Below are 14,371 nucleotides of genomic sequence, written 5' to 3' on the forward strand. Positions count from 1 at the left end.
TTTAGTTTTTACATTAAATCTGTCATTAATCTCAAATTAATTTTTGGCATGGTGTGAGTTTGGTTTCAAGATTTACTTTTTTTTTTTTTTTTTAACATCTTGATAGCCATTTGTGCCAGCACCACTGGTGTTTCCTTTTTCCATTAATCCAGTTTCGTATCTTCATAAAAAGTCAATTAACTTTCTGTGTATTGGTCTATTTCTGGACTCTGTTCTATCGATTGTCTGTTTTTCTTTTGATATATTTATCTTGACTGCTATAATTTCATGAAGTCTTGAGATCAGGTAGTGTGTGTCCTCCAACTTTGTACTTACTATTAGTTTATTAATTTCTACAGTGAAGCCTGTTGGATTTTCTCGGAGAATTGTATTGAGTCCACATCATTTGGGGGATAATCAACATCTTAATATTGGGCCTCAATATTTCATATTTTTCAATGTAGCAGTCTTGCATGCCTGTTTAAAAATTTATTCTTAAGTATTTTATAATTTTACACTACTGTCAGTAGAACTTTTGAATTTGATTTTCCAGTTGTTTGCTGTCAGTATGTAGATATGCAATTGATTTTTGTATAGTGACTTTGTAGTCTGATAAGTCTGTTTCACTTATTACTTCTAGTGGTTTGTTTATATAGAAAACTAAGAAATTTGCAATTATGTTTCCTGTGACTATCGTTTTACTTCTTTCTTTCTAATCCTTTTGTCTTGTCTTGCTTTTTATTAGTTTATTATACTGTCCAGGACTTCCATAGTGTTGAACAGAAGTCACGAGAATGGGCATAATTGAATTGTTTGCAAGCTTAGGCAGAAAGCTTTCAGTGGTCCACCATATGGTATGTCTGTAGGATCTGCAGAGAAAACCTTTATCAAAATGAGGACATTCCTTTTAAACTTTGTTTCTTGCAGTTTTTATCATAACGATGTTTAATGCTGTCAAATGTCTCTTTCTGTATCTGTTGAGATGATTATACAACTTTCTTCATTCTGCCAATGAATAACATTGGTTTCATTTTCAACTTTTAAACTAACTTTACATCCCTGAGATAAACCCCACTTGGTTGTGGTGCGTTGTCCTTTGGGATATTGCTAGAGTTGATTTCCAGGTTTTTTTTTTTTTTTTAAGATTTCTATATTGGTGTTGATGGGAGATATTGGACTTTTGTATCCTTTTCTTGTAATGTCTTTATTTGATTTTAGTGTCAAGGTGATATTGGGTGTCATAAAATTAGATGGGAAGTGCTGTCTCCTTCCCTGTTTTTGGAAATAGCTGTGTAAGATCGGTATGATTTCTTCTTTACATGTTCGATAGGATTTACCAGTGAAGTCATCTGGTTTTGTTTGGTTTGGTTTTAGTTTTTTGTGGGAGAACTAAGATTTTTTAAGATTTTTTAAGAGATATTTTCAGATTTTTCTGTTGTCAGTTTTGGTAATTTGTGTCTTTTAGGAAAATTTCATTTTATCCAAGTTGTTGGATTTATTGGCATAAAATTTTTCAGAATATTCCTTTAATATCCTTTTAATATCCGTAGAATCTAATCTGTATTGCAGTCTCTTCATATTGGTAATTTGTATTTTTTCTATTTTTTCCTGGATCAGTCAGTCTAGCTGGAGGTTTATCAATTCTTTATAAGATCACTTATTTTAGATCATTAATGATCTTTTAGTACAGGGGTATTCAATCTTTTAGGTTCCCTGGGCCACAGTGGAAGGAGAATTGTCTTGGGCCACACGTAGAATACACTAAAGATAAGCTGATGAGCCAAAAAAAAAAAAAAAAAAGGAAAAAACATCTCATAATGTTTCAAGAAAGTTTATGAATTTGTATTGGGCTGCATTCAAACCTGGCCTGGGCCACATGCAGCCCTCAGGTTGGACAAGCCTGTTTCAGTATTACTTATTTTCTCTTTTTTTCATTTTTTATTTCATTTATTTTCAGTCTTTTTTTTCCTCCCTTTAACTTATTTTCAGTTTACTTTGCTCTTGTTTTATTGCTTCTTAAGAAGAGAGTTAGATCTCTTCATTCCACGTTAGTTTTAGTTGTAGTCAACACATTTTGCTTTCATTTTCATTCCATTCAAAATATCATCTAGTTTTCCTTGTGATTTTTCTTTTCATGGATGCTTGAGTTATTTAAAAGTGTATTGTTTTTTAATTTATACTACATAGAGATATTATAGGTATGTTATTGTTGCTGATTTCTAATTCATTTATAGTATAGTTGGAGAACATACTTTCTTAGTGAATTTCCATGTACACTTGAAAAGAATGTGTATTCTGCAGATGTTGGTTCAGGGATTTTTTGTTTTTGTTTTTGGTTTTTTTTTTTGGAGATGAAGTCTCGCTCTGTTGCCCAGCAGGCTGGAGTGCAGTGGTGCGATCTCGGCTCACTGCAGCCTCTGCCTCCCAGGTTCAAGTGATTCTCCTGCCTCAGCCTCTGGAGGAGCTGGAATTACAGGCACCTGCCACCATGCCTGGCTAATTTTTTTTATATTTTTAATAGAGGCAGGGTTTCACCACGTTGGCCAAGCTGGTCTCAAACTCCTGACCTCAGGCGATCTGCCCGCCTCGGCCTCTCAAAGTGCTGGGATTACGGGCATGAGCCGTGGCGCCCGGTGGTTCAGTGTTCTTTAGATGTCAGTTAGATCAACTGGTGGAGCTTGTGACTATGCACATCTTCTGTGTCCTTACTGATTTTTTACTCATCCTACAATGTATTGAGAGTTATGTTAAAATCGCCAGCTGTAATTCTAGATCTGTCTACTTGAGCAGTTTTTGCTTAAAGTATTTTGAAGCTGTCATGTGTACACACTTAGGATTGTTAAGTCTTCCTTATAAATTCAGTCTTTCATTTTCATAACATTTTAACCTTTATTTCTGTTAAATGTCTTGATGCCTAGTTATATTATTTGGCCACCCTTTTTCTCCTGTCAAGCCTGGGCCTTTGTTAGTTTGTGCTTATTTATTAGGTTTTTGCCTGTAGACTTAGACAGTGACTCTTACTCTAGGAAAGGTTCATCCTCATGGGCCTCAGCCACATGTTCTATGTATACTTGATGAGTTCTCTCCACTCTGCTATGTCCCAAATTTGTGTGATCTCTGGCATCTCCAGTCAGCCCTCAGAAGTGCCAGCCACTCTGCAGAGGCCTTGTGGAGCCTGCCTGCTGTATGCACTCCCCCCAGCCCTTGGCCCCAGACCTGTAGAGAACTTTTGCATTCTCTTTTGAGGCCTCACCTGTATGTAGTTCCCTCTTCTCCAGTACCTTATTCTATAAACTCCAAACATGTTAGTACTGCAAGACTCTCAGCTCAGTGACAGTGACATTGCCTCATTTTTGGAGGTCTCTGCCTCTCTCTGTGTGGTCAAGAAACTGCCATTGGGCAGAAAACAGAAGTGTGTGTGAGATTTGCCTCCTGTGTTTTCCTGTTCTCAAATATCACAGTCCTGTTCTGCCTGTGTTCCAATCCCCGAAAACAGTTTTCTCAAATATTCTATCCAGTTTCAGTTTTCTCGTTGGTCATGGTGGGAGGGCAAGTCCATCTTGGCTGGAAGAGGAAGTCCTTCTGCGTCTTTTTCTCTTTGTCCTTCCACCTTCTTTTGCATTGTGGATATTCTAAACTTGCCGTATATATAAGCATGTGCCTATTTGTGAAGAGAAAGAAAAAAACCCTTTTAATTTTTTAAAGCTGTTCTGTTGGTTCCTCACAAGGATCTGAAGGGATTGGTAAATAGGATGAAAGAAATTCTGTCTTTCACATGGAGAATACCATGTGTGACATTAATAAAAATGAGCATGTCTGTAAGCAAAGGGTTTCACTGAGCTCTGCTAGATTCAGAAGCAATTGAACTTACAACATCGTAGTTTGCAAAACACAGATTTGATTTACCCAGGAACTAAAGCTAAGTAAACTATGGGTTAATAGAAGGTCTGTGAAGGGTACTTAGACTACAGTAAGATTGGGGAAGAAAATTCCATTTCCAAATCTAAGATATATCATTCCTTTGTGCCAAGAACATAATGAAGGTAGAGATTTAAGGGGGCCCTTAGCACAGAAGCACTGGGTTAGTCAGAAGGTGATGGGAGCTGTCTCACAGCCTTGATGCTATAATGAGGGTGCCCTGGTAGTATCTTCTCAGCCATGACACTGGTGCATTGGGCCATTTTTTTTGTTTGTTTTTTGTTTTCTGTTTTTTGTTTTTTGTTTTTTGAGACAGGCTCTTGCTTTGTTGCTCAGGCTGGAGTGCAGTGACATGATCATGGCTCAGTGCACCCTCGAACTCGTAGGCTCAAGGCTCAAGCAATTCTCTCACCTCGGACTCCCGAGTAGCTGGGACCACAGGCTTATACCACCATACCCAGCTAATTTATTAATTTTTTTGTAGAGATGGGGGTCTCCTTTTGTTGCCTAGGCTGATTTTGAACTCCTGGGCTTAAGTGATTCTCCTGCTTCCACCTCTCAAAGTGCTGGATTACAGGCATGCCAGACATATGGAAACATTCTCAACTATGTGAAAATATGTGAAAAGCTTTGTTATGCATTGTGAGACAACACAGCGGGAATATTTCATCATCTGCCTAAGGTTTAAAAGGAAATAACTTTAAGCATGTGTCTAAATAGCAAGTAATGTTTTAGAGCGGATTCTCTTAAATTCAGCTCGGGCGTCTGCAGCATATACACAGCTTGAGCTGTCACCTGACGCAGAGACAGGCAACTTCAGTGCCCACTGTTCTTAGGATCCACTGCTTTTTCACAGCTAAAACCCCCGAGTGGCACCGTTAAGTATTATGTTATGTTACTTTAGTCGTTAAACGTATAAGCATACCTCCAAATGTTGAATGTAGGCCACTTGCAGAAAGTAGGCAGAATGCTCACATTTAATTCTTGATGATACTGTGTTTAGCTTTCTTATTATTTGAAATCTCATTGAGAAGAAATACTGGCATCTGCTCAATGTAATTTCTTTTTCAGTTGACAATATTATAAGTAATGTTATTGTATCATTTCCCTACTTGGACAGAGTGTGAAAATTTTGAGGAGCTTGTCTGCCAGAAATTTCTTCTTCATTTGCAAAACATTAATGAGATATTGTATTTAAATGATTTTATTTAATATTAAGTGTACTTGGTGAATGTGGCATAGAACATACAAAATAAAACTAATTTAAAATTATTAACTATTGCATTTATAAGAAAGACTTGCTAATCATAACACTGTTCATAATGATTCTGAATAAAGCATTATTTCTTTTCCTGAAAACAATTGTAGCTATAACTCAATCATCTAAATTGTCATTAGTTTTATTGCTTTCTAATCATCTTTAGCTGAAATTTTAATTTTGATTAATTTTCTTTTTCTCCATTGGTTTCGTGTGTGTGTGGAGGTAAAATATACAGAATATAGAATTTGCCAGTTTTTCTATTTTTAAGTGTACACTTCAGTGGCATTTAAATACATGCACCATTTTACCTTCCCACCAGCATTGCAGAGGGTTTCAGTTTCTCCACATCCTGCCCAACATTTGTTTTTCTGGTTTTCTTGGTTTCTGTTTTTTGTTTGTTTTGATAATAGCATTCTAATGGGTGTGAAGTGGTATTGCATTATGGTTTTGATTTATATTTCCCTAGTGACTAGTGATGTTGAGCATCTTTTCGAGTGCTTATTGGCCATTTGTATATCATCTTTGGAGCAACGCCCGTGTATATCCTTTGCCCAGTTTTGAATTGTGGTATTTGTCTTTTTGGAGTTCTCTGTATAGTCTGGATATTAATTCCTTACAATGTATGTAGCTTACAAATATTTTCTCCGTTCTCTGGGTTGCCTTTTACTCTTGTTGACAGTGGTTCTTGATGCACAAAAGTTTTTAATTCTGATGAAGTCCAGTTTGTCTGTGTTTTCTTTTGTTGCCTGTGCCTTTGATGTTCTATATACAAAATCATTGCCAAATTCATTATCGTGAAGCTTTTCCCATTTCCTTCTAAAAGTTTTCTAACTTTAGCTCTTACATTTAGGTCTTTGGTCTATTTTAGGTTACTTTTTGTATTTGGTGTTAGATAAGGGTCCAACTTCATTTTAGCTAAAATTTTATATATTTTAAAATTGATTATGAAAAGCATGAAATGTTTAGTTGAATAGAAAATTTTGTGCAGTGGAATTAACTGAATCTTTAAAACCTTTTTATTATGGAAATATCCCAACTAATCCATACGTAGAAGAATATAATGAGTCCCCCATGTGTCCAGGCCCTAGCATTAATTATCAATATTTTGCCAATCTCGTTTCATTTACATGCACACCCCCACACACATTTTTTCCTATAAAATTTTAAGTAAAATCACAGATATTACATCATTTTATCCATAAGTACATAAATGTACATTTCTTAACGTGGTATGTCTTTCTCTCATCACATGTTTTGTTCTTTACTTTTATATATTATACTATGTCATTATCAGACCTTGTAAAATTAACAAGAATTCCTTAATATGTCATATCCAGTTAATGATCGACTCATTTCTACTCAAGTTAAAGTACAATTTAGGAGGAGGTTTGAGGATATTTTTTAACATTAAGATATAAACTTTTATAACAACTGCTAAAATAATTGTTGCTAGAGTCTAACATTTCTATTGGCAAATTGGAAATTAGTATACATAGACATAGATTCTGCTCATTTTGCTTTCAATCTAAAATCATAGTTAAGACTACTGGCCGGGTGCGGTGGCTCACACCTGTAATCCCAGCACTTTGGGAGGCAGAGGCGGGTGGATCATGAGGTCAGGTGTTCAAGATCAGCCTGGCCAATGTGGTGAAACCCTGTCTCTAACTAAAAACACAAAAAAAATTTTTCGGGCATGGTGGCAGGCTCTTGTAACCCCAGCTACTTGGGAAGCTGAGGCAAAGAATTGTTTGAACCCAGGAGGCGGAGGTCGCAGTGAGCCAAGATTGCGTCACTGCACTCCAGCCTGGGCGACAGAGCGAGACTCCGTCTAAAACAAAAAAAAAAAAAAAAAAAATTACTATGCTAGAAAGTCTTCCTGTAGAGGCATTTTTAAGAAGCATTATCATAGGCATTGCCTCTGGAAAGCAGGCATGAATAGATGGCTGAGGTCTATCATGAGAGAGACCGTTCTCCATATATCACTTTGTACCTTCACATGTTGCCTTTTGTTTTGTTTTGGTCTTTTTTTGAGACAGGACCTTGCTCTGTCACTCAGGCTAGAGTACAGTGGTGTGATCATAGCTCACTATAACCTTGAACTCCTGGGCTCAAGTGATCCCCTTTCACAGCTCCCCGAGTAGCTGGGATTACAGGCATGCACCCCCATGCCTGGCTGTATGTTGCTATTGTGTATTTTAAAAACCTAATCCTGACTGTGCTGGTAGTCACATGAATCTGTGCACATACATGCAAACAAGTACATGTAAAACTGGTGAAATCTGAATAAGCTTCATGGATTATATCAGTGTCAGTTTCCTGATTCTAAAAGTGTATGATACTTATGCAACATGTCATCATTGAGACAAAGCAAGTAAAGGATATGTGAGATCTTCATATTATTTCTTACGACTGCCAAATAAAAAGTTTTTAAAACTAAGTTAACAAAGAACTCTGTGTCAAAACTAAGATATAAAGTTGAAATATCAATTTTATTTTTTAGGAATCTGGTGGACAGTAACAAACTTTGGTGAAATTTCAGGAACCATAGCCATTGAAATGGATGAGGGAACCTATATACATGCACTCGACAATGGTCTTTTTACCCTGGGAGCTCCACACAAACAAGATTTGTGTCTGGAAGGGAAGATCCTGACACAAGTGTAGATTTTAGGATATTCATTCACTTAGGCCAAACTCTAACTAGTCTCAAACGTTTTCCAAAGGAATGGAACCATTGCATTTGACTTTTCCATTTTTTTTTAATTCCTTATTATTTACCAGCCATTGGCAAGTCCCTTTTTCTAATATAAGCATTTGAAAACATTCCGTATAGTTCCAGAAGAGTATCTTTGGAAATCAAAACAATATGAATAATTAAAATAGTAAGTGGAAAGAAAAAAGAAAACCTATTTGAGTCAAACGTGTGAATTTCTTTTTCATTCAGACCTATTACCAGAACTAACCTGGGTGCATTTAACAATTTGAAGTTTCTTCATTTTCTTTAGCCCATTAGAGGAAGCACTAATGAGATACGAAATAATTAGAAGATAAAAAGCAGTATCATTTGGTCAGCAAGGCCATCCATTGAATAAATTAAAGCATTTAGCTTTTTTAAATAAGTGCTTATTTATGACTGTATTTTAAAACATAAAGAGAAGCTATCTCGAAAGTTGTTAAATAAGCATTATATCACCCTGTCTTACTCAGTGTATAAAATTAGCACTGTAGTTAAAAGAAGGTAAAATAGATCTTGATTCCAAAGATACAGTATTACAGTGACATCAGTATATCTGAATATTCTTACATTTAATTGCAGAAGAAAATAGCCACATTTTTTAAAGCAAAATAATGTCTTTATATTTATAGCAAATGTCAAATTTATTTTCAAATGTTTTTTCTCCAATAGTTGATGAGGGCCTTAGTCCTCCAGAGCAGTTTACAGCTGTCAAATTATCTGATTCCAGGTGAGCTTATGTTGTAATATAATTAGTAACCAGTTATTTTAAAAATTTAATTGTATTCATTAAAAATTTTAGTATCTGTCTTAAGCCCACGGTAATTTTGATATAAAAAATGAAATAGCTTTTTTGAGAAGTAGATTTTGTGATCTACTTTTAATGGATTTCCTATCAATATATAATGCTAGGCTGGAAAAAAGATATGTAAGTTAAAAAATGAAGATTAATAACTTCACACACCAAATAAGATAGATTAAAAAATAAATCAAATAGTACAAAACCTGGTTCACTGTTGCTATGATATTTAAACTCACTGTTTGGAAGTCTAAAGAGAAACAGGAAGACTAAAAAAAGGAATATCGTTGAAACCAGCAGAGAATGTTACAGCATCATAACGACCAAAAGAATATTTTTACTCACTATTTTTACAGTCATTTTATAAAGTAACCTTTTTTATTCTCACCTTGTGCAGAAGTATAAAATGATTCTTTGGGTAAAAGATACTGAAAGTGAATTTACATATTTTAGTAATTGGTTACATCAACATGATAATGATTTCTGTTATATAATCATTAACATATAAAGGAGTAGAAGTCAATTCTGGCATCCGAGGAGATTGTTGGTAAGGTAAAAGAAATCATAATTTTAAAAAATCACATTAAGATGATTATTTCTATACTTTCTTTGAAAATCTGATAAGTAGGGTGAAAGACAAAGAAGAAAAGCAGAGGAAGAAAAAATTAAATAGTTTTAAACTGCTTTACAATTATAAACAAAAAAGGATTATAAAGAAAATTAACGGACAAATGAGGAAAATATTTGCAACAATCTTAGTAGGCAGTGAGTTCTTAATCTTCACATGTATCTTGTATAGAATTCATAGCACTGAAGACCCCAGTAGGAAAATTGCAAACAATCAGATCTGAATAGAAAAATGGACAAGGGACATTACCAGATAATCTAAAAACTAAAAAGGAAAGGAAAACAAAAACAATTGTTATTCTAGTTAGCTACTAAAATGCAAATTAATAGGATACTGTTTTTTTCCATATCAGGTTTTCAAGTATTTTTTAGAGTCATAATGTTTAAACAAAAAATCCATGATACAAAACATACTCTGTTAATTTGAGGTAAGAATGTAAATGGAAGCAGCATTTTCTGGAAAACAGTTTGATGACATAAAGTTTTAGAATTTATTATTGAAGTTTATAACTAAAGAGGTATAATTAAAGAATGATGAATTTTGAAAGTATTTGTTATGTAATATATAAGGTACAATGTTTATATTAAAAAAGCAAGATATAAAACTAAATTTAAAACTTCACTGTCCAATATGGCAACAACTAGTCACATGTAGCTTTTTTTTTTTTCTTTTTTTTGAAGGCACAGATTCTCACTCTGTCACCCAGGCTGGAGGGCAGTGGTGTGATCATAGCTCACTATAACCTCAAATTTCTGGGCTCAAGCACTCCTCCTGCATCAGCCTCCCAAGTAGCTGGTATTACATGCTCACACCACCATGCCCAGCTAACTTTTTAAATTTTTTGTAGAGATGGGGTCTCACTAAGTTGTCCAGGCTGATCTTGAACTTCTTGCCTCAAGCAATCCTCCCATTGCCTTCCCAAAGCACAGAGATTACAGGAGTGAGTCACCACTCAGCCACATGCATCTTTTGAACACTTGGAATATGTCCAGTCTGAAATTTTAGATATGTACACACCCACATACACATGTCCTGTTTTGATGTCCTATAATTAATTTTCTCTCAGTTTTTAACTTTTATCTATCTTATTAATGTACAGAATTGCCCTGAAATCTGGCTATGGAAAATATCTTGGTATAAATTCAGATGAACTTGTTGTTGGGCGTTCAGATGCAATTGGACCAAGAGAACAATGGGAACCAGTCTTTCAAAATGTAAGTGCTGTTATTGTTTATAAAAACTTCCTGTCAGTTTAACAGAAAGTCTGTAACAGTCAATCATAATATATTTAAAAAGAAAAAGTAGGATGCAATAGTATAATACATTAAATTGGAATAAATCAGAACATAGAGCCTTAAAGAGATTTCAAAATGTAGTGCAACAAAAATAGCATTAGTACTTTTGCCCACAATTATTTCTGTATACCCTTAGTGCCTAGATATATATCTCATTTCCATTGAAGAACCAGTCAATTTTAGGTCACAGAGTAGGAAAACAGAATAGTTCCTAAGTATCTTCTTTGTAGCAGAAATCATGGATGCTTTCAGAAACATTACAGACTGTAAGCAAACAGTGGAGCTAGCTAAGACCAAGTTGTGACAATTTGCGTATAAAATCTAAATAATTAGAGTTCATTGAAGTAAATTATCTCTAAAAGATTTTCAGTTCATAAGCTTAAAATAGTGTATGAAAAGATAGTTTAATATAAGAAGAAAAAAGATAATATACTAATTCTTAATTTTAGTAAGTAGACAGTTGTAGTATATGGATGTTTTGTTAAATCTTTGTTGATACAGAATACATAATTTCCTTTTTCTATGTGAGAAGTAAATATTGAACAAAAATATGTGAGTGCTAAACTGTCTTTAAAAAGTAGATAACTGTATCAAAAACAGTAAGGACCAATGGGCACCACGCAGAACAAGCAAATAGAAGATAAGCTCAGCCTTTGAGTAGCAGCTTTGGTAGTATACAATAATGAACTGAAAATAGGAACTCAGCAGTGTTTTCTAAAATGACAGATTAAACAAACATCCCACCAGAAAGAGGTAATCACTTACACTAATTTCCTCATCCCCTAGGATAAAATCATAAGTCAGTGACTTGAAAACTATTTTGACCCAATCCATTGAGAAATGCATTTTTACAATGCAGCCCAGCACACACATATGTGTAACTGAAGCAAGAGTTGTACTTAACAATACTTACTTATCCATGTGTTATGCATCTTGATATTTCTTATTCTCTTTTACCCCTTCCTCTGTGTGTCTGTGTGTATTCTTTTTCCCCCCCACCCACCCAGTACTGTTCAGGAAACACTACATTTATTTCATTACCTGCTAATGTGTTGCAACCCCTTTGAGATGATCCTACTAGTTATGATGAGATGCTTCTAATAAAAGTTACACCAGTAGAAAATGCCAATATTTCATAAGGCCAGGATGATGACTTAGATAGTACTAATAATACCATACTTTAGGAAAGTTCATTTCATTTTATTTTTAGGAAGGACACTAAGTTTCAAAAATTTAAATTTAAATGAAAGAGGGTCTTAAAACTCTATTGCAAAAAGGACTCAGCTGAATAATCTGTGGCACAGGTTTAAATCACCTTGGACCACACCGCCATGTTCCAGGGCTCACCGGGAGCCATCGAGATGAGAGACCACCCAGCTCTTGTGACTTAACTAAGAAATTAAATCCATGTTATCAGCACGTTTTTAACTGGATGTGATATAAGGTTAACATATTTTGTAATCATTGTATTTATAAATATTTTGTCTAAATGTTATTGTATTCCAAGTTTTCCAAAAGAATCAACCAAATACAAGTTATAAATAAACAATATATTTGTTACGGGAGTTAAGCTAACCAAATTTATAACCCAGATTTAGATACACAAGAAAATCAATTTTTAAAGTTTTGTTTAATAGAAAGCAGTGTAATACATCAAACATTAAACAAATGAAAATGTATATGAATATTTATTTTCACACACAAAAGTCCCTCAGACATTGATTCTTAAATTCAAAACACCAAAGGCATTGTATATGCCTTTTCATGTTTTCTAATTGTGAAGAAAATAAATTTTACTTAAAATGCTAATATTTGAATAAAGTATGCATTCATAATTATGTTCTTGTCTTTAAAGTTAATTTTTCAAACAGAACTAAATCAGTTTTATCTTCATTAGATCTTTTAGAAAGGAAGCAATCCTACCTCATGTAATTAGAATTTAGTCCTACTAGGAAGATACACTACAAATATTTATTGTGGTAATCTTCGAATAGCAAAATGAAAGGTGATTTTGATTTCCTTTTCTATATGTTCTTGTATTATATTTTTCAGGTTTTTCTCTAAGTTTTTTTCTCTGATTTTTAAATCAGGGAGGAAAAATTAATTCAGTCTAAACACTTAATGTTTCTTCTACAAGAAGTATCCTCATGGCTATTTCGTTATTTTGTTGCACTTAGGGGAAAATGGCTTTGTTGGCCTCAAATAGCTGCTTTATTAGATGCAATGAAGCAGGGGACATAGAAGCAAAAAGTAAAACAGCAGAAGAAGAAATGATCAAGGTAATGATGACATTTTATACAGATGACTGCATTCACACATGCGATGTGACTGTATCTCTTTAAAATGTTAAGTCATCATTTACTGTCACTTTAAAGATTTACTTAATAGCTTTTTATAATGTGGTATTTCAAATAGACTCATTTTTAATTATAAATCCCATAGTTGATGGCTTGTTTATACAATGTGGTAGAGAAATCAGTGTATCTAGGAGCTACCTTGCCATTATCTCCATGGATTAGTATCTTTTTCTGGTAGTTCCACATGCTCTTTTTATGCTTTCATTTCCTTGTTTTCTTGCTTGTATTTTAAAATCTAATTTTTAAAATAGATAACATGTACATGTGGTCCAACATTTTTAAATAAAAGCATACGAAGATGAAGACATATGCCTGCTATGCATCTTACTCACCTGTGTCCCAGCTCCTGTTCCTCTTTCCCTTTGTTTTGTTTTTTTATAGCCTCCTAAAATTTCTTTATAAACATATGAATATATTTATAATTTTCAACTGTCTTACACTAAAGGCAGTCTCCTCTATAGTCTTCTCGACTTTGATATTTTTTTCCTTAAAATTGTATCTTGGAGAGTTTTCTACTATTAGTTTGAATGTAGAAAGTTTTCTCTTTTTCTTGCTTCTCCTCTCTTTCTCTCTCTCTCTTTTTTAACAGCCACATAATATTCCATTTTAGGGATGTACCTTTATTTATTTAGTCTTTTGTAGATGGAAATTTAGGCTGTTTCCAGTCTTTTGCTCTTATAAACACTGCTGCAGTACATAACATTGAATATGCATCAATTTGTAGATGTGCGGGTGGACCTGAAGATAAATTTCCAGAAGCAGAATTACCAGGTCGGGGTATACACGTTTGTATTTATGTAATGCTTGAGCTTCTGTGATGATAATCACTCTATGAAACGTAAAAAATCATAGCAGAACTTCTGGGGCCTTAGCCCTTACATTTTAAAAATATTTTTATTAATAGTACCCATCTTCTTTGCATTAGGAGAAACATGAATCACATAAAACATGATTTTTATTTTATTTTTAAAATTTGTGTGCATCACTAAGCTGGAAATAAAAATTCCTTATTCCAGGCTAAATTCCCTCATCTGTAGTCAGACGCGTTATGCATTGCACCAGTGGCCTGTGCCCTCCCTAATCGTACTCTTTGTTTTACATCATTGTAAAAGTTACACAGACATCTTCATATCAAGGTGAAATTCTAAATAATACTGTTAATATAATCTAGATAAATCAGGTAGTTAACTGGAATTTGATGAAAACATTTAAGGCTTAATTTTTTAGACTCACAAAAGCCACTGATCTTTAATGATAAACATATACCAGGATGTGTCTAAAGAATAATTCCCCCCTTCTTGACACATGGTTTTTCTGTGTCTTGGCATTCCATCGCAGTACTGAGCATCCTGAATCTGCTTTGTCTCTGTTGGGAATCATAGGTTGCATCCAGTCTGACC

At 34.2% G+C, this 14,371-nt stretch overlaps 1 protein-coding gene across 1 annotated transcript in view; it reads left to right on the plus strand.

Moving 5' to 3' along the window:
- The first annotated feature begins 7,652 nt into the window (after positions 1–7,652).
- LOC117978692 (protein FRG1B-like) overlaps positions 7,653–14,371 on the plus strand; it is a 34,193-nt gene continuing 27,474 nt past the window's right edge. The window contains 4 exon segments of the mRNA XM_055097414.2: positions 7,653–7,790; positions 8,573–8,622; positions 10,419–10,533; positions 12,792–12,893. Of these exon segments, the coding sequence (XP_054953389.1) occupies positions 7,719–7,790; positions 8,573–8,622; positions 10,419–10,533; positions 12,792–12,893 (339 nt within the window). The 5' untranslated portion in view covers positions 7,653–7,718.

This window comes from Pan paniscus, chromosome 15 (genome assembly GCF_029289425.2).
Source record: "Pan paniscus chromosome 15, NHGRI_mPanPan1-v2.0_pri, whole genome shotgun sequence".
NCBI classification, from domain to species: Eukaryota; Metazoa; Chordata; class Mammalia; order Primates; family Hominidae; genus Pan; species Pan paniscus.